At 51.9% G+C, this 18,096-nt stretch overlaps 1 protein-coding gene across 1 annotated transcript in view; it reads right to left on the bottom strand.

Moving 5' to 3' along the window:
* Positions 1-18,096, bottom strand: part of Pax7 (paired box 7) — a 98,997-nt gene that overhangs the window by 45,265 nt on the left and 35,636 nt on the right. The window contains exon 5 of the mRNA XM_034503145.2: positions 2,208-2,407. Within this exon, the coding sequence (XP_034359036.1) occupies positions 2,208-2,407 (200 nt within the window). The remainder of the gene's footprint in view (positions 1-2,207; positions 2,408-18,096) is intronic.

Raw genomic sequence — 18,096 nt, 5'->3', positions numbered from 1 at the left:
AAGGACGATGTTAAACTTCTTATCTTCCTTCCTCCAGGGCTAAGTACTGAGGTTTTAGGTATGCACCACCCAGTTTATGTCATGCTGGGGAATCAAACCAAGGACCTCGTGCATGCGAGGCAGGCACTCTACCCACTGAGCTACAGGCTCACCATTGGTCTCTAACACCTTGTCCTTTTACAATTAATTATGCAACCCTAGAAGCTGGCAGACCTTGGCGTTATGGTCTCCATTTTGCAGAAAGGACACTGGGGACAGGGAGGATATTTAGGGGCAGATTCCAACTCCATGCCAATCTGCAAGCAGTACACTTGCCCCCACACTGAGCTGAGAGATTGCAGGGTTAGGAGACCTTCAAGGCACAGACTCTTCCAAGCAAAGGCTAAGTCAACATGACAGCACCCAGGACCTTGAGTCTCTGCCCGGCTTCCCTGGCGAGAACCCCTCACCAGGATCCCAATCCATGGACACTGTGTTTCTGTTCAAACACTTCCATACACAGTGGCCTCAGTCCCTCAATGGATATCAATGGAGGTCCAGTAGGACCTCAGAACCCTGAGGAGTCTGGGTGACCACTGAGCTCCTGGGACACACTGTGTTTTGAAAGAGGAAGCTAAGCACCTGGAGGGAACTCCGCTGGTCAGTGGCTGGGATGCAGGCTCTCCCTCTGGAGCCTCTTCTGTTGAACTTGAGTGGATGCCTTATCAGCTCTTGCCCCCCTCCAGGGTCTCTGAGCCTCTGGGTGCTTCCAGACTCCTCTCATAGGACTAAGACTTCGGTTTTTGAGTCAGCCTCTGCCCATTCTTACAGTTTTGTTTCTGTTTGCTCCTCTGCTCTATCCTAGCTAGGGAGCTCACAGGCATGGGTGGAGAGGAGCCCAGTGGACAGGAAGCTGGTAGCCTTTCTGTGGTTTGCCAAGGCTTGGCCTCCCCCATTCCCAGAACCCTCCTTTCTTGGACCTTGCGTAACACCTGTTCCTCCAGTCCCCTGGGCCAATGAAAGCACTGTCCTGACAGCCAGGAAATTTTCTAAGGAGCTGCCAGGCTCAGGATGGTGGGAAGCCATGAGGCTGCCAGACTAGGCTGAGAGGAAGCCCAGAGGAATGCACCCAGGACAACAGCTGCGAGGTTCAGGGAGAGAGAGAAGGCAGTCTGCAGCTCGGGTGTCATGGAGAGGGGATGAGATGAGCTAGCTGTCTGCTGTGCCCGCCCTCTTCCCCTGGAGGGTGGGAGAGTGGAAGGAGGTACACCAGCTCCTGGAGGGTTTATGGCCAGTTTCTTCTAGGACTCTCTTTATTAAGTTCTAATTCCAGCTTCTGTGTCAGTTTCCTCCTCTCAGGCACAAAAGGACACATAGGCTTCCATGCCAGCCAGGCCAAGCTGCTACAGTCTATCTGTGTCCCATGGGTCACTTCTCTGAATCCCAGCCTCTGTATCTGTGACTAGAGCTGGCTTCAGTGGCCATCCCAACCTGAACACATGAGTGTGAGGCTCCACTACCTTCATCAGTGAGCCTTGTAGCCATGGGGATGCTGAGGGGGTGGGGGAACACTCCTCAGGATGGCACAGTATGGTGCAGCCCTTCTACAGACCCACCTCCTCTGTCCATAAAGATGACAGCCCAGGACAATGCTGTCATGCAAGCCATTTATTGAATCACGCTGCCCCATCCAGCCAGGTGCGGAGATGAGTCTACTCTGTGCCCTGCTGGAGCAGAGACTCCCAGGGCTCAGCCTGGGGCAGATGGGATGGGTCACCCTCCTCTGTTGCCTTCCCTGATGAAGACCTGAACCTTAGCTTGGACTCTTTCTCCTGTCACCCGAGCCACAGAATGGGGACTGTGTGCTTCAGGTGTGTAGGATCTTGGGTAGCCTTGCCCAGTGCTGATGGTTTGAATCTCCCCAGAACACATCTTGCATTCTCCCAGCAATGGGGAACTCACTTCCTGACTGAGGATTGCCCTGCTGAGAAATTTTCCTCCTCGAGGGAGATTTGGAGAGTCTGCACCTGCCCTCTGAATCCCTCCTCCCTTGGGGCTCTGCGCCTCTCTGTCAATCTGTAAGTCCATCAACCAACATGTGCTGCCCCCTCAGGGACGGCGTGTGTTAGTGTGTGCATGGTCCCAGGATCACACCCGGAACTAGCACTCGACTCCGGACCTGCCCACACTGACACCTTCCATCCTCGAGCACCCCCAGTTCTCCTCACCTGGACCCGCGCCTCTGTGAGCTTGGTCCTCTGTGCCAGCTCCTCCCGGGTATAGATGTCCGGGTAGTGGGTCCTCTCGAAGGCCTTCTCCAGCTCCTCCAGCTGCTCAGCCGTGAACGTAGTCCGACTGCGACGCTGCTTGCGCTTCAGGGGGAGGTCCGGTTCTGATTCCACGTCCGAGCCCTCATCCAGACGGTTCCCTACAGCGGGGTAGCACAGTGGGCACAAGGGTCAAGCCTGTGTCCTCCTCTGAACACTGGGGATCCAGTGTTCGAGAAAGAACACTGCGTACCACACCACAGCTCAGCAATGAAGGGCTGGGTAAACATTTTCTGCCCAAAGTACTCCATTGTTTTTCAAGGTGGATCCCTCCAGCTAGACACTTAGATTTATCTACACTGACACAGATCCCTCCGACCTAAGACTTGATGAAATACAGCTCTCAAAACTCAAAGGACAAGGGCCATAGAGATGGCTGGGGGCCAAGGGGGGTACGTAAAGCTGCACAAACCTGCAGACCTGAGTTCAATTCCCAGGTAACCACACGATGGAAGGAGAGACCCCACTCCAGCCAGTATGTGCCTGCTGTGGTATGTGCCCCTCCCCCACGGTCTATAAATGTAAAATAAAATTGTAAAAAGCCCTCAAAGGATAAGTTCCAAGGCAGGAGGACCGCTGGTGTGGGTTCACTGAAGGACAGGAAGTCTGTCTCTACAAAGAGCAGGAAAGCAGAAGGTGGCAGGTCAAGAGCAGCTCTGCCTTTGGCAAAGTAAAAGCTGGGGCCAGTCTCCTTCAGCAAGAGGCTGACAAACAGGCTGGGTGTTGGGTCCGCTAGGGAGGAGGCTGCAGAAATGGCTTGATCAGTTGTCATGGCTGCTGGGGCTAAGACCTGGAGAATGGAACCAGCACTGAGCCTCCTGCCCTTCTCTGGCCTGATCGAGAAGACCCCGGCGGCCCTGGAATAAGGAACAGGGCTGGGGCATGAGAGCTGCAGGGGGGTGAGTCGGGGACAGACAACAGGAAGACAGACTACAGCAGCCCTCCCCTTCCTCTGCCTCCCCCTCTCTTCCCTTCATTTATCTTCTCCTTCCCTTCACTGCCAATTTTGTTATTCTTGGGGCTTTTTTGTTCATGCATTCATTCACTCACTCATTCATTCTTTCTTTCTTTCACTTATTCATTCATTCTTTCACTATTCATCCACTCACACATTCATTCATTTGCTCATTCTTTCACTCATTCATTCATTCTTTCACTCATTAATTCGTTCATTCTTTCACTCATTCATTCTTTCACTCATTCATTCTTTCACTCATTCATCCATTTTTGCTAATTCATTAATTCACTCATTCTTTCACTCATTCACTCACTTTTTCATTCACTCTCTCACTCATACATTCAATCATTCATTCATTCACATATACATTCATTCATTTACCAAGCACCTACCCTCCTCCATTATAGGCTAATCACACAGTGGACAAGGTGGGACTCTGCCTAGAGCGCCCAGCCTGAGATAAGCTAGAGCGCCTCAGAGGCTATCTGCTCATACTACCTATGGAGAAATGACGTCACAGAAAAGCAGTACCCAGCCGGCAATGGTGGCACATGCCTTTGATCCCAACACTTGGGAGGCAGAGGCAGGCGGATTTCTGAGTTCAAGGGCAGCCTGGTCTACAGAGTGAGTTCCAGGACAGCCAGGGCTATAAAAACAAAACAAAACAAAAACAAAAACAACAAAAAAACCCTGTCTCAAAACAAACAAACAACAAAACAAACAAACAAACAAACAAACAGAAAGGTTACGTGAGAGTCTAGGCCCTTCCCACATAATCAACCCCCATACTCCTACCCCCACCCCACTCACAACACAGTGACAACAACAGCAACAGCAAATAGCAAATAGCCATTTAAAAGTTGTTGGACTCAAGGGAAACGTGTACCAGGCTGAGGGACCAGCATGTGCAAAGGCCCTGTGCATCAAAAGGCACAGAGGGTCATTTTGCCACAGAGCTGCATCCAGGGCCAGGAGCAGGTGGCACACAGGGAAAGGAAGAGTCCTGGCCAACACCCTGGCTTGGGCTGGATTCCCACTCAGCCCCACCCCTCCCTGCACCACTGTATCTTCTTCACTGGAGACGCTGTGTTTTGATGACCACTGCCAGGCTGTGTCTGATTGTGACACTAAGCTCCATGGCCAGAGAGTCAGTGACCAGACACCTATGATCAGAGCCAAGCCCTTCCTGTTCTTTTTCTCACCAGCTTGCCAGCTGCCCACCCACCCTAGATCCAGTGAGGGCATCAGCAGTGGGCACGCATGGCACCCTGTGGTTCCCTCACCAGCACATCTGGGGCTCTGAGCCAAACACACCAGTGAATGGTCTCTGTGTTCTGATGGGGATCAAGAGAGTGGCTAGGTCAGGGGAGGGAGTTAAGCATGGCAAGAGCAGGGACAGGAAATATTCTGTCAGGTGACTCCCGATTCACCTCAGACGCTAGCTAGGTGAATGGGGATCAGAACTGTCTGGGACAAAACCGCGGGCAGTAACCACCCTGCCGGCTGAGGGCTGAAACCCAAGGTGCTCTATCATGGCCGTGACCCCTCTTCAGCCTTTCTCCCTGCTTTCCAGATTTCTGGACAGACTACTGACTTCTGGTTTGACTTCCTCCCTGGCTCCCTGTCCCTTGTCCTTCATGATCAGGGATCTGCGGAGCTCTGTGGATCTAGGGGCACCAAATCCAAGCCCAAACTGAGGCCAGCAAAGCAGGGTCGACGGGCCCTTACTGTTTGAGAGAAATGGTCCCCTGGGGACCATTGTGGGGAAAGTAGACACAGAAAAGCATTCATTAAATAATAAGCAGCTTTGGGGTGGGCATCAGGGAGCATCTCCTGGCCAGATATGACCCCTGCCTTCCTACTTCCCTGCAGCTGGGGGATGCAACGGTCTTATGGACCAACTGCTGATCTGGACATGGCCCTAGAAATGATGACACAATAAGAAGCCCTCTCTGGGTTCTGTCTCTGCTTAGAGGAATGGCAGGCCCACGTCAAGCAAGGAAGAGCAGTCTCTAAGTTGGAGCCTCCAATCTTACAAAGAGAGAAACAGTCTGTCTCAGAAAGCCTCCAGTCTAATGGAGGAGGCAGAACTCCTGTGCTTGGACTTTCTAGTCTAAGGGGGGAAGCCCCAGGGAATTGGGTGCATAGGACAGACAGGAAAAACATCAAGGCTGTTATGTAGCCTAGCCCAGGCTTATGTGGGGGGAATGGAGGGAGACACAGAGAATGGAAAGTCTCTGGGGGGTGGCTCCCATAACCTCCCCCTGCTTCTGCGTTCTTCAGGGTTTTTTTCTAGATCCTATCCTGTCCATCCGAGGAAGCCATCGCCGAGTGCTGGGCTATGCCAAGACATCACAGTAAACCAGTGAGGCTGGTAACCATCTGCCACTCATGTGTGCAGACATTATTTTTCCAGAGACAAGGCTCCCAATTAAATTCATCACATCCTATAAGAATGTGCAGAGCCACCTCCTGCCTCTTCCTCTAGCCATGCCCCTGCAGTGGGACAAAGTCTGCTCATCCAGCACAGCCCCAGCAAGGCTCCCCGGAGCCAGGTCAGAGACATTGGAGCAGCATTTTGCAGGGGGCGGGGAGCTCTTAAGTCTCGCCCATCAGAAAACAGGGATAACGGGCTAGGGGATGGCTCAGTAGGCAGTGGTCCCTCTGCATGGGGGATGCAGGAACAAGTGGATCCCTAGAGGTCACTTAATTGTGTGAATCCTAGGTTCTAATAAGAACCTGTCTCAAATAACACCCAAGACCGACCTCTGGTTCCTACACATATCTCCCAACCTGCAACATACACAAGCACACAGTCTCAGGAGACAGTGGCCGTGTCTGTGGATGGGTCTCCTCATCCTGCTAGGCCAGCACACCCTTGAATGGGATAGAGACGGTGCCTGGCACACAGCAGATACTTAGGGTGTCGGTGCCAATCCTCGCAGCCTGGAGAGTGGTCTTGAGTGGCCATCTCTACCCTTGGGGTGTCAGACCCTTCACACTGCCAACAGGAAACCATTGTTCCCACTGGTTGGAAGGCCAGAAGGCCCAGGTTGGCCCATTTGACAGGCTCTCAGTGGAGCGCTTGAGCAAGGAGCTGCAAGGAAAGCCGAGAGCCCTGGCCCCACAGCTGGTGTAGACACCGGACATAGCGGCTGCTTTGAGAAGCCAACCTGGGATCCTGACATCACAGTGGCTGCTCCACCCCCACCCCCAGCCTTTCCCTCTCCTTTTGGCTGGAGAAATCCCACGGGTAGAGACGGTTTTTGAAGGTGCCCACCTCCCAAGGCCTCCTCACTTCCAGGCAGTGGAAGCCAACACTAGCCGAGAGGCACAGGGTGTCTCCATTCTGCACCCCATCACCGAAGCCCTCCAAGCTCCGTTCCCTGCACCCCTCTCCCTCCACCTCCCTTCCCAGTTATTACAGTTTAACATAGGCCCTGGCGTGGAGCTGTGCTGGAGAAACGAATCACATAATAGTTGATATGCGTTTTAATCAAGTAATTCGGGCAGAGTCGAGAGCTGGCGAGTATGGGCCCGGTGTCCCTGAATACCAAGCAGGCCTGGGCGCAGGCCTCAGCAAATGGAAAAGTCATTTACAGCTCAGCTGGGGGCCGCCAGCCTAGTAGTGGCAGAAGCTCTCCCATCCTTTCTCTCCTCTGTGCAAAGGGCTCAGCTGTGACCGGCTCACCAGGTGTGCACGGGCTAGGCTGGTCTGCAGGAACTGGCCCACGCATGATTCACAGAGCCATGGGGACTCCCGCGAGTCGATGAAACACCCCACCCCTGGCCATCTCTTGAACCCATATTTCTCTTGGACACTCAGTGAGCAACACACAACTCTGCCTCAGGACCCAGCCTTCTTCTGTCCTGCCCAAGTCTGCCCTCTCTGTCCTATCCTGGACTGTCCCTCACACATCTTCCCTGGCCCTAGTAACAAGGACTCAGTCAGACACCCTGCCCCATGCAGGCTGTGCGCCCACCAGTTTGGGGAGAAGGGAGGGAGCTGGGAGCTCAGAGCAGCTGATGGGTCTTCCTGTGTAGAAAGGGATCACCATCTCAAGGCCTTCCCTCCCTACCCTAAGAGGGGGATCTAGTGAAGCCCCAGTCTCCTGGAGCTCCAGGGACTTCATTAACTGCAGCTTCTGGGCCAAGACTACATCACAGAGCTAGTTAAGAGTCTGTGATGCCCTCAGCTACCTGGTGGCTGGGGAGGGCACGGGGTAGGACTCTACTCTGGAGTTTTCCACAGCCTGAGTCCAGCCCACCTTAAGAACTTGGCTGTATCTAGCCCTGTCTAGGGAGATGGGTGAACTGCATCAATCCGGTAGGGACCATCTCCTATCTCTCAAGGTGATTCTGGTCTTCCAGAGGGTAAGATATCCTCTCCTGTATGTCTGAAGGACCCCAGGCTGTCAGAACCCCTGCTTTCTTAGAGGCTCTTTCAGAGGTGGGGGCACTGTTGAGGGGCAGATGCAAACAGGGCCCCTGGGGCCCCAGTCTTGTAATGTTTTACTCTCCCAACCCAAAAAAAGGGGGGGAAGTAGTCTTTTTCTGGAAAGCTAGAGCTGAACTCACACCTACTCACAACTTGACAAGACTTCCTCAGCTAGGAAGTCCCCACATAATTTCTTCAGGTTGTACTGTCAAATTCTGAGCCTCAAAGAGATCATCTATATCAGAGAATATGGGGTCGGTGTCTGGACATGATCCTGTATTGAGAGCCCAGTACTTTTCTTAGGCACTAGAGGGCGCTGTCTATACACCCCAGACAGGAAGGGGTGGATCCAGGAAGAAGGAAGTTGTACTTCTTGGAACAGTGTTTGTGATAGAATTCAGTAATGTTTTCCAGGGCGGATCTGGTGTTGTTTTTTCTGCACTGAACTGGGAACTAAGTACATGTCACAAGTGGGAGAAAGACTCGAGCAAGGACACTGAGTCAGGGTACCGAGTTCAAAACTAGCTTTATCCGCCTGAAGTCAGAAGGTCCTGAGGAACTTTGCAACTTATTCTCTTCAACCTGTTGCCCCATGTGGCGAAGGTGGAGTGTGGGGAGGGGTGGCAGCCATGTGGAATCATCTTGGAGACAGGCATAGGCATGAACTCCAAAACTTTATCCTCTTCCCGTGGCTGTAAGATCACGGTTTTAATTCTTCTTCCTTGAGTTCTTTCTATATTTGTCACACTCAAGGGTTGGGAAGGGATGGGGTGGGGGGGTGCATATGCTGAGAGCAGGGAGGGGCACGAAGAAACATGGCAGTCCGAGGACAACCTTGGGCATCATTCCTCAGGCAGTTTCTAAATTGTGTTTGAGACAGGATCTTTGATTGGTTTGGAGGTCCTACCAAATAGGCCAACAAGCTTTCGGGGGTGGGGGGGGGGGTCTGCCTGCCTCATCCTCCCCAGCACAGGGATTACAAACCTGTGTCAACTCCCGGTTATTATTCCAATGACTAATTCACACAAGCCACCTGTTAGTATCAAACAGAGAGAGCAACAAGTAGTGTTGGACGGAGGAAAGCCCAAGACACCATTGCTTGCCTTCTTAGTTCAGTCTAAGAGGGTGTGGCCAGAACAATCAAAGCTCGACTAGGGCTCCAGAGAAATAGGAGGAAGCAGAGCTGGTGGCTCAGGCTGGGGGGCGGGGGTGGGGCTGCCTACCTCCTCCCAGCCACAGGTGCTGGGCCCGTCATTGCTAAAAGGGTCAGCGATGACAGTATCCAGGAAAACTAGGCGGAAAGGAAACCGTTATCCCAGGCTGAACTCTCAGACCTGTGTGTGACGGCGCTCTAAAGTGAGCAGCTCAGCAAGCTACCGCCCAGACCCCTCTTCTCACTTCACCTAGGATAGAACTGGAAACTTCAGGCTCTAACCCCAGGTGTCTTGCTGGTCCTCTCAGCATCTCCCAGGTCTTACCATCTGCTGCTGTGGCTCTCCCCCCCCAGTGCTGGTGGTGTATCAGTGTGACCCTTAAGAGGGACAGAGTGGTGCCCAGCCCTGTAACATATAGGAAAGTGACCTTTTCCCTCTAGGCCAAATGAAGAAGCTGATGGTCCCAGTCTCTTAGAGTCCTCTTCCTGCTGACGGAGGGGGTATTGTAAGACAGGTGCTATGAAGTACTTGATACATAGTAAATACCTAATAACCGTGGCTGCTGTCACCACAGGTGCCCCTGATAAAGGGAAGTTAGTTTACCCTGGGTCCCACAGGCAAAGATTTATCGGACACAAAATACAAAAGTAAGGAGTACATCCCTGAATAGATGAATGAATGAATGGATGGATGAACGGCCAAATAAATGAACACACCAGTATTCTCTTCTTATTTTTCACTGACCCAGCCACACAGAGTCTCACTTCTACTTCATTCTTTCCATAGGAACCTGTCCCAAAAACGCAAACAGCACCTACAGATGCGCGTGTGGGGGAGGAGATCTCAAGTGAGCCAGCAAGAACACAAATGTTACAGAACTGAGATACTGAAGGACAGGCCCTCAGGAAGCTGGGTCGGGGTGAGAGAGTCAGGGAGGCTTGGAGACCTAAGAGACTTCAAAGCCAGTGGAAGAGAAACAGGGCAGCCATCCCTTCCCACCAGGCAAGGCTGCCTGCATGGCTTAGAAGAAGCTGAGAGGTTTCAATACCATGAAGTTGGACCTGCCTGGACTCTCCCTGTCCCAGCTCCTCATCCTCCTCCGTGCTGAGCCCAGAAGACAGAAGTTCAACACAGAAACCGGCTTTGGGACTCGGGCTTTGCCTCTTGTCCACGCCTCTCCCAGCCCAGCCAAGAAGTAGGCTGGGGCTAAAAGACTAAATAAATAAATAAATAAATAAAACCAGAACCGGGCAGTGGTGATACACACCTTTAATCCCAGCACTCAGGAGACAGAGGCAGAGCCAAGCAGCTCTCTGTGAGTTCGAGGCTAGCCTGGTCTACAGAGTGAGCTCCAGGACATCCATGGTTACATAGAGAGACCCTATCTCAGAAACAAGAGGGAAGAGTCTGCAGCCGCCATCTAAATGCAGACATCCCAGACTTTACTCAACAGAGGGCAAGCCTTGAATGAGGAGCTGGGGAGCAAGAAGGCCTGAGTTCGATTCCCAGATCCCGTGTAAGAGTCACACCCTTACCTGTACCAGGCACAGTCTTATCACACACAGCCTTGTTAACCCAGTCATGGAGAGACTGAGACAGGAGGAAGTTTGGGGCTCACAGGGCAGAAGACCTAGTCTACCTGCCTCATTTTAGGCCAGTGGGAGACCCTGTGTCAAAACAAAGGTGGATAGCTCCCAAGGAAATCTGAGGTTGTCCTCTGGTTTCCACGCACATGCGCACACGTTTGCAGATGCACGGACTTTACATACGTACATACTCACACAGAAAAATGTGCGTGCGTGCACACACACAGAGACAAAGAGACAGAAACAGAGAGAGGTAGAGACACAGAGCAAGACACAGAGACAGAGAGACAGAGGCAAAGACACACAGAGAGAGAGGCACACACACAGAGACACAAAGAGACAGAGAGACAGAGACAAAGAGGCAGACAGAGACAGAGACACAGAGAGACAGAGGCACATACAGAGAGACAGACAGACACAGTCAGAGAGGCAGACAGAGACACACACAGAGAGAGACAGAGAGACAGACAGAGACAGAGGCACATACAGAGAGACACACAGAGAGAGACAGACAGAGACAGAGGCACATATAGAGAGACAGAGACAGACAGAGTCAGAGAGGCAGAGACACAGAGAGAGACAGAGACAGAGAAAACCACATACAGAGAGACACACAGAGAGAGACAGACAGAGACAGAGGCACATATAGAGAGACAGAGACAGACAGAGTCAGAGAGGCAGAGACACAGAGAGAGACAGAGAAAACAATGATTCAATCATGCCTGAGTCCCAGCTTCCTCTCCAGGACTCTGACACCTGCCTTCCTTTCCCAACTCATCTCCGTCCACCCACCTTCCTGCCATCCACATTCTTCATCCTTATTAAGTTGGCCTGGCAGAAAATTCTGGAACTAGCACTTGGTTGCAAGGGAAGGTGCATGGTTTCCTTTGCCTTTGTGGGCAGCACAAAGTCCCTCCTTCAGGCTGCGCAGGCCCACAAAGACCAAGACCAGGTGCCGGCATCCTGCTTCTAGGGCAGGCTGAGCTTCCCGCTGCCATGGCTACAACTGAGCTTCAGCTGGGGGGTCAGCACAAAGGCAGAGATGCTGCCTCGCCATCCCTGGGGCAGACTGCTCTACTGCAGGCCACCCATTCTTCCCTAGAGCTAGGACAGCTTACGTAAGACACCCAGCTGTCAGAAGTGACTTGAAGTGACAATTCCCTGAGCATCCTAAAGTACTCCCTCTTTCCTCAGGGGCTCTAGGGATGTGGCAGAAATGGGTGATGGCTAATGGGACATGGGTGCTTTGGGAGGTAGAAAATTGTTTCTCGTGTTCTAGTGCACAGTGGGTGGAATAGCGGAATATTCATAATAGTATAATGTCCCCAGCATGAAAAAAATGGGATGTTTGAGGGTTAGGTAGATGAACTACATACTCCTGACCTGTTTCCTGCAAACCATGAATGTGGGCACCTATGTATCACTTAAAAAAAAATTAAGATGCAGAACTGGAGAGGTGGCTCAGCTCTTAAGAGCATTGGTTGCTCTTCCAAAGAACCTGGGTTTAATTCCCAGCACCCAGATAGTAGCTAAACAACTGCCTGTAGCTTCATTCCCAGGAGATCTGATGCCCTCTGCCACAGGCATTGAATGCACTGGCACGTAGGCTACATTCAAAACTCATACATAAAAAAAAAACAAAATAACCAACCCAAGATGCATTTATAAAGCTGCACATAGGCCTGGAGATGTAGCTCAGTGGGTAGAGTGCTTGCCTGGCATGCTGTAAGCTGGGATCACTGCATGATCCAGGTGGAGAAGCACATGCTATAATTTAGCACTTGGAGGGCAGCCTGAGCTATAGAAGACTGTGTCTCAAATGTGTGTGTGTGTGTGTGTGTGTGTGTGTGTGTGTGTGTGTCTGTCTGTCTGTCTGTCTGTGTGTGTGTGTGTGTGTGTGTGTATGAAGCCCCCACAATTCACCTAGATAAGAGAACTGTAGCCTCATCCATGGGAAGTTTCCCAGAAAGCCTTTGATCTGGTAAATAAATTAATAAAATAAAACCTCTGGACAGCAACCTTGAAGTTTTACCAACATTCTGTGTGACCTTTATGAGTTTCAGCCACCTCTCTAGCACTGTTTCACCAAGAAGAAGAAGGAGGAGGAGGAGGAGGAGGAGGAGGAGGAGGAGGAGGAGGAGGAGGAGGAGGAGGAGGAGGAGGAGAGGAGGAGGGGGAAAAGGAAGGGAAAGGGGAAAGGGAGGGGGAGGGGGAGGGGAAGGGGGAGGGGAAGGGGAAGAAGAGGAGGAAGAAGAGGAGGAGGAAGAAGAAGAAGAAGGGGAGGAAGAGGAGGAGGAAGGGGAGGAGGAGGTTCTCCTAGGTGACTAAGACCAACCTGAGAAGGGGGCCCTGGCTGTACATGGCTTATTCATCACTCCATCTCAAAGCACAGGACAGTGTGGTCCACACACAGTAGGGCTGGCTGTCATAAATGCCCATCACCCTAGAAATGGCTATAGATCAGTGGGAGTTGGAAAGAGTCTGAATATTAAGTTGAGGGGAGTGTCAGTGTGTGGGCCACAGGACATCCTAAACTTTCTTGCATGGTGCAGGGTGGGGTGGCTTTTCCCTCACATGGTATCTGTTGCCAGTTCTGTTTTCTTTCTCCTACGCCCTCTTCTCCCTTCTCTCCCCTCCCTTTTTCCTTCCCCCTTCCCCTTAACCCTCCTTCCCTCCTTTCTGTGTCTCTGTCCCTCTCTGTCCCTCTCTGTCACTCTCTCCCCACCCCCTCTCTCTCTCCTAGTCCTAGAGGCCCCCTTGCATCTGGCTGGTCATTGGCCAGAGCATCTGCCCCCTCCCCTCCTGCCCTCTCCCCAACAAACTCTTCCGTGGCAGCGTGGCAGCGGTGGGGGGTGAGGGGCGAGGGGCGACCCTCCATCAATTCAGGCTGCCCAGCCCTCTCCAGCTGGCCTGGCCAGGCTGTTCCCAGGCAGAGCAGGTCCGCAGTGGAAGGTGGTGGAAAAATGTGGACAAATTTCTGATTTGCAACACTCTGGGAAAGAGTTTATTGCCATTGTTTGAGGACGAATGTGTAAATAAAGCAAGGCGAAGATGGCGGGGGAGGCCGAGGAGAGGCAGAAAACGAGAAATTTTATGGCCATAAGGAGCGTACTCTAATGGTGATTTCTGAGGCATTGGACCATGCTAGTTACTTAGCCAAATGATTACCAAGGCGCTGGGCGAGGCAGCTTATTTCTTAATTACAGTTACGTCTTACACGGCAGGCAGACGCCCCTGCCCTGCAAGGTCTGGAGCATTCACTGACCTAAAACTAGTCCTGACCCTGGCATGGGTGCTGGTGGGCAGTCGAGAGAGAAGGAGTCATCACTTGCCCCGGTAGGACAAGGGGGCACCCAGAATTTCTGTCTGTGCCCCTGATCAGGGGACTGTGTCACCCCTCTCCAACCCAATGCTCGGAAAGCCGCCATGTTTGGAAGAGAAAGATAAACCTGAAACTTGGGCTGGGCTGAGCTCCCTTGGAACTGGCCAGCTGTGAGTGACACCAAGGTAGATAGTCAGGAGGAAGTAGGCAGCCGACTCCGACATACCGTGTCACCTGGACCAGGTGCAATGCGCCCACGATCCTGTCTCTTCCTGCCGAGAAGGGTCTAAGCTACACAGTCCCTCCGGGTGCTTACGTCTTTGGCTTTGTGTGAATTCTAACATCCGGTCTTTCTGAGTCGGTGATGCTCATTCTCAGAGTTGGGGAAATTGATTTGCAAAAGTGACCAGTATGAGCCTGTTGGACAGCCAGCTGCCTTCTGTGGTTTCTGTCTGTCCTTAACGGCGTAACCAGAGGGAAGAAGGAAGTGGCGGTTGAGAAGGGACTGGCTTGGACCTGCAATGTCCCATGAGTTCATATGGTAATTATAATCTTCAGTCCCGTTGTATGCAGGGCAGTCGGCACTCCTCAGAAAACACGCAGAAAGGTGAAGAGACCTGAGCAGATTGTAAGATGCAAGGTCTGGGTTCAAAGTCAGGGGAGGCCTTCAGAGCTAAAACTGAATCCAGTCAAGCAATAAATTCTCCCAAGCTTCCCACACAGAGAGAGATTACCTGGTGGGTCCAGGGATGCCTAAGAATGTGCACTTGCAGCCTAGAGCCCCAAGTCTTATCTGTGAGGGACGGTCACTGGCAGCTTTGAGGGCCACTCATGGACAGGGCTCTGCAGGAACGGACCCCAGTAACCCACAAAGTGGGGCTTCTTCTCTGCAGAGAGGGCAGAGCCATGAAGACTTATAGCTCTCCACCCTTCTGTGAAGGTGGAAACAGGAGCAGAGAGTTTGAAAGTCACCTGCTGTGGTTGCAATGTGAGTGTGTGTGTGTGTGTGTGTTTATGTGTGTATGTATGTATTTATGTTTGTTTGTATGTGTATATGTTTGGGGGGGTGTGATTCTCCAAGACTGTTCCTGCCACATGATCATGGCATCACAGGGTTCTTGACAGTCCCACGCCCTCCTGACTACCTCCTGTAGGCCCCAGGCTTCAGGCTGCCCCTCTGGACACACCCTCCTCTGCATCTAGGCTCTGACCTGAGTCCCCACTCTTCTTCCTTTAGTCTGTCCCCTCGTGCTCTGCAGTTAGAGGCAACCCTGATATTTTCCAGGGCAAAGAGCTGTTGCCCAATCAAGAGAGGCCCATAAAGGCCCTCCCAAGGTACAGTCAGGACTGTACCTGTCCCAGACCAATTCCGTGATTGGATTATTTGGAGGACCGGCATGATTATATGTTGTCACAGACTGACAACACACAGTCATTTCTGTCCTGTTCATGGCTTTATTCCTGATGCCCAGGAGAGAAGCTGGCCTAAGGTCACGGATGAATGAATGAATGAGTGAATGATTTCTTCTCATGTCCAGATGGGTGCCCTAACTTGCAAAGTCCTAGCAGATGCCAGCCAACAGCAGTTTGCTCTTTAAGCCAGCATGATTGTTGGCCCGTCTGTTAGTATCTCCTTGCACAAGAATCTCATTAGAGATGGATTTATGTGGCACCAGCCGCCTGCCTGGTCCCCGCTGACTGCTCTAAGAGGGCTGAGGACATAAGCCCTGGAAACCAACATACAGACCCGTCATCCAGTCCCCCATCTGTATCCAGATATTCAATTCACTCCTGTTCCCCTGCAAACACAGTGTCTCCATCATGGCTGCTGAATAACTCCCTCTACCTGGGGACGCCCACACCCCCGGACTCTCTCACTGGAAATGAACATCTCTGTAAAGGGGGTACTGAGGGAGTTAAAACCCAGTCTGCTCCTGCTGCCTATTCCATTAAGGTGCTTTTGATTAGATACAGACAGACAGACAGATACATAGATACATAGATAGATACATAGATGGATAGATAGATACATACATACATACATACATACATACATAGATACTGCATAGATACATAGATAGATACATAGATGGGTAGATGGATAGGTAGATAGATGGATACATACATACATACATACATACATAAAATATGTTACTTGTAACCTGTAGCAATTACTGCTCTGAGCTCAGTTAGCTGAATCTTGTTGAAATAAATAATGCCATTTTCCCCAAATGTGGCCAACCATTGTAGGGCAATGTCATTAAGATGCCAGGAGGTGGTAAATTCCAAAGACACACTGGTTCACAGAAGGCAGAAATCCTTGCTTCTGGGTATTGTGAACAAGGACACAATGTTCTCCTTGAAGGAGCTGAGGGAGGAGGACTGGCTGGAGAGCTTGAGGCGACTGTGTGAAGACACGGAAGCCGCGCATCTGAGATGCCCCACCAGGTGCCAAGCTGTACACTTATAACGGTACCACATTCCTGTGGTCACCCAGGCCAACCTCATTCTAAGGATGAGAGTCAAGGAAGGGCTGGGAACTTAGCCAAGATCACACAGCTATAGGTCAGGACTTGAACCCAGACCTCTAGTGACTTCATTACCCCTTGCAGGTACCAAACAGGCAATGGAAAGTGTAGAACACTCTCAGGCTCAAGCCACGGCCTCTGATCTTATAGCCCCTTCTTTCCTCTGCCCCAGAGCCACGCTCTGCTTGCTGTGACTGAAGCTGATGAGTGAGGAAGCTGATGAGGACCGAGGTCTCTGAGCACCGAGGCGGCATTGGTAGTAATGGACGAAGCATCCTGGACACGGAGTGGTCAGTGCTGTGTGTGGCGGGACTGAGGGGCCCAGCTTCACCTGCACTGCTCAACATCGGTCGCTCAGGCATGGGTGTGTCTGCCTGTGTCCTTACAATTCTGAGGATGTTGCTTCCCCCCCCCCCTCCCTTTTGAAACAAGGTTTCATTCTCTATGAACACTAGCCGGAAGCTCACTGTGTGTGCTGGGCAAGTGGCCCAGGTGAGAGAGTGCTTGCCTAGCTTGGGTGTGGTCCCGAGTTCAATTCTCAGCACCACACTGACTGAAAGGGGGTGGGGGTAAGAAGTTCAAAGTCATTTTTGTTTGTGTGGGAATTCAAGCCAGCCTAGGATACAGAACAAAACAAGATCAAAACACAAAATAAGCTCACTGCGTAGCACAGTCTGGCCTCATACTCTTGGCAACCCTCCTGCCTCCGCCAAGTGTTAGGATGCTAGGCATGAACTAGCCTATATGAAAATAGGCGTGAAATAGCACACTCAGCTATTTTCTAGGCTGTTTTTCTGGCAAAGCCGAGTTCCAGGATTCGCACCCAGAACTCACAACCCCAAGCACTCTGTGGTGTTGGGAATGAAAAGGCTTGCTCCATGCTATCCTCCTGAACCAGCAACTGGCCCCCCCCAGGCCAACCTAGGCCTCTATCCCTCCCCAGCTGTACCCCCACCCTCTAATTAGATTCCCCTGGAAGTAAGAGGTTTTGTGCAGTTCTGCTAAACGAAAAGAGGTTTTACAATTGCTTTTCTTTCTCCTTGTTAATAACTCGCCACGTCTCAAGGAGGCTGTACTTATGGCTGGCACGCTGGAAAATTATTCTGTCCCTTGCGAACTCACTTTCCTCTTGAGGAAAATTGAAAACTGGATTTGCTCCTCCGTCCTGGCCTCCTCTCTTACCTACCTTGTGCTCAGAATATTCTCACCCCAATCCACATTCCTCTGCCCCCAAATCAGAATCCTCTGCCTCCTGCCCCCAGCATGGAAAGGCCGGTGCCCCCCCCCAGGCTGATCTGGGGAGCAGTGAGGAATCTTTCAAAAGTTTAGGGAGCCTCGGTGAGTGGTGGGGTGGCCCGGGGTGGGAGCGGAGCAGTCGGCTCCACTTTGAGATGCTGAGATGTTTTTGGCCTCCAGAGAACTGGATGGGCTCCAGCCTTCCTGAGACTGGGCACTGGGCATGCTGGGAGCCTTTATTGGTCCCATCGGGTTCCTGTTAAGGGTCAGGGAATAAATCATAAACAAATGGACCACATTTCCATTTCTGAAGGCATCTCCAGCCGGACGGGCCCTCCACGTGAGGGACATCCTCTTAAGTGGGGCCTGATGGGCTCAGAAGCCAGGTGGATAGCATCCCCATGGGCCAGGGCTGCCATGTGCACAGCCCAAGGCCCTCCCCTTGCTGGCTGGTCAGAACCAACCTTCTAGTCTCCGAAGCCTGGCCAGTAAGGCTTCCGTCATGATAGAAGAACAGACGAATAATTGGTTGCCTAGTGGAGGTGGGAGTGGGTGGAGATGGGGGTGG

The sequence above is a fragment of the Arvicanthis niloticus genome, chromosome 5 (assembly GCF_011762505.2).
Source record: "Arvicanthis niloticus isolate mArvNil1 chromosome 5, mArvNil1.pat.X, whole genome shotgun sequence".
NCBI classification, from domain to species: domain Eukaryota; kingdom Metazoa; phylum Chordata; class Mammalia; order Rodentia; family Muridae; genus Arvicanthis; species Arvicanthis niloticus.
Note: the sequence above shows the minus strand (reverse complement) of the source record. Positions and strands in the feature narration are given on the sequence as shown.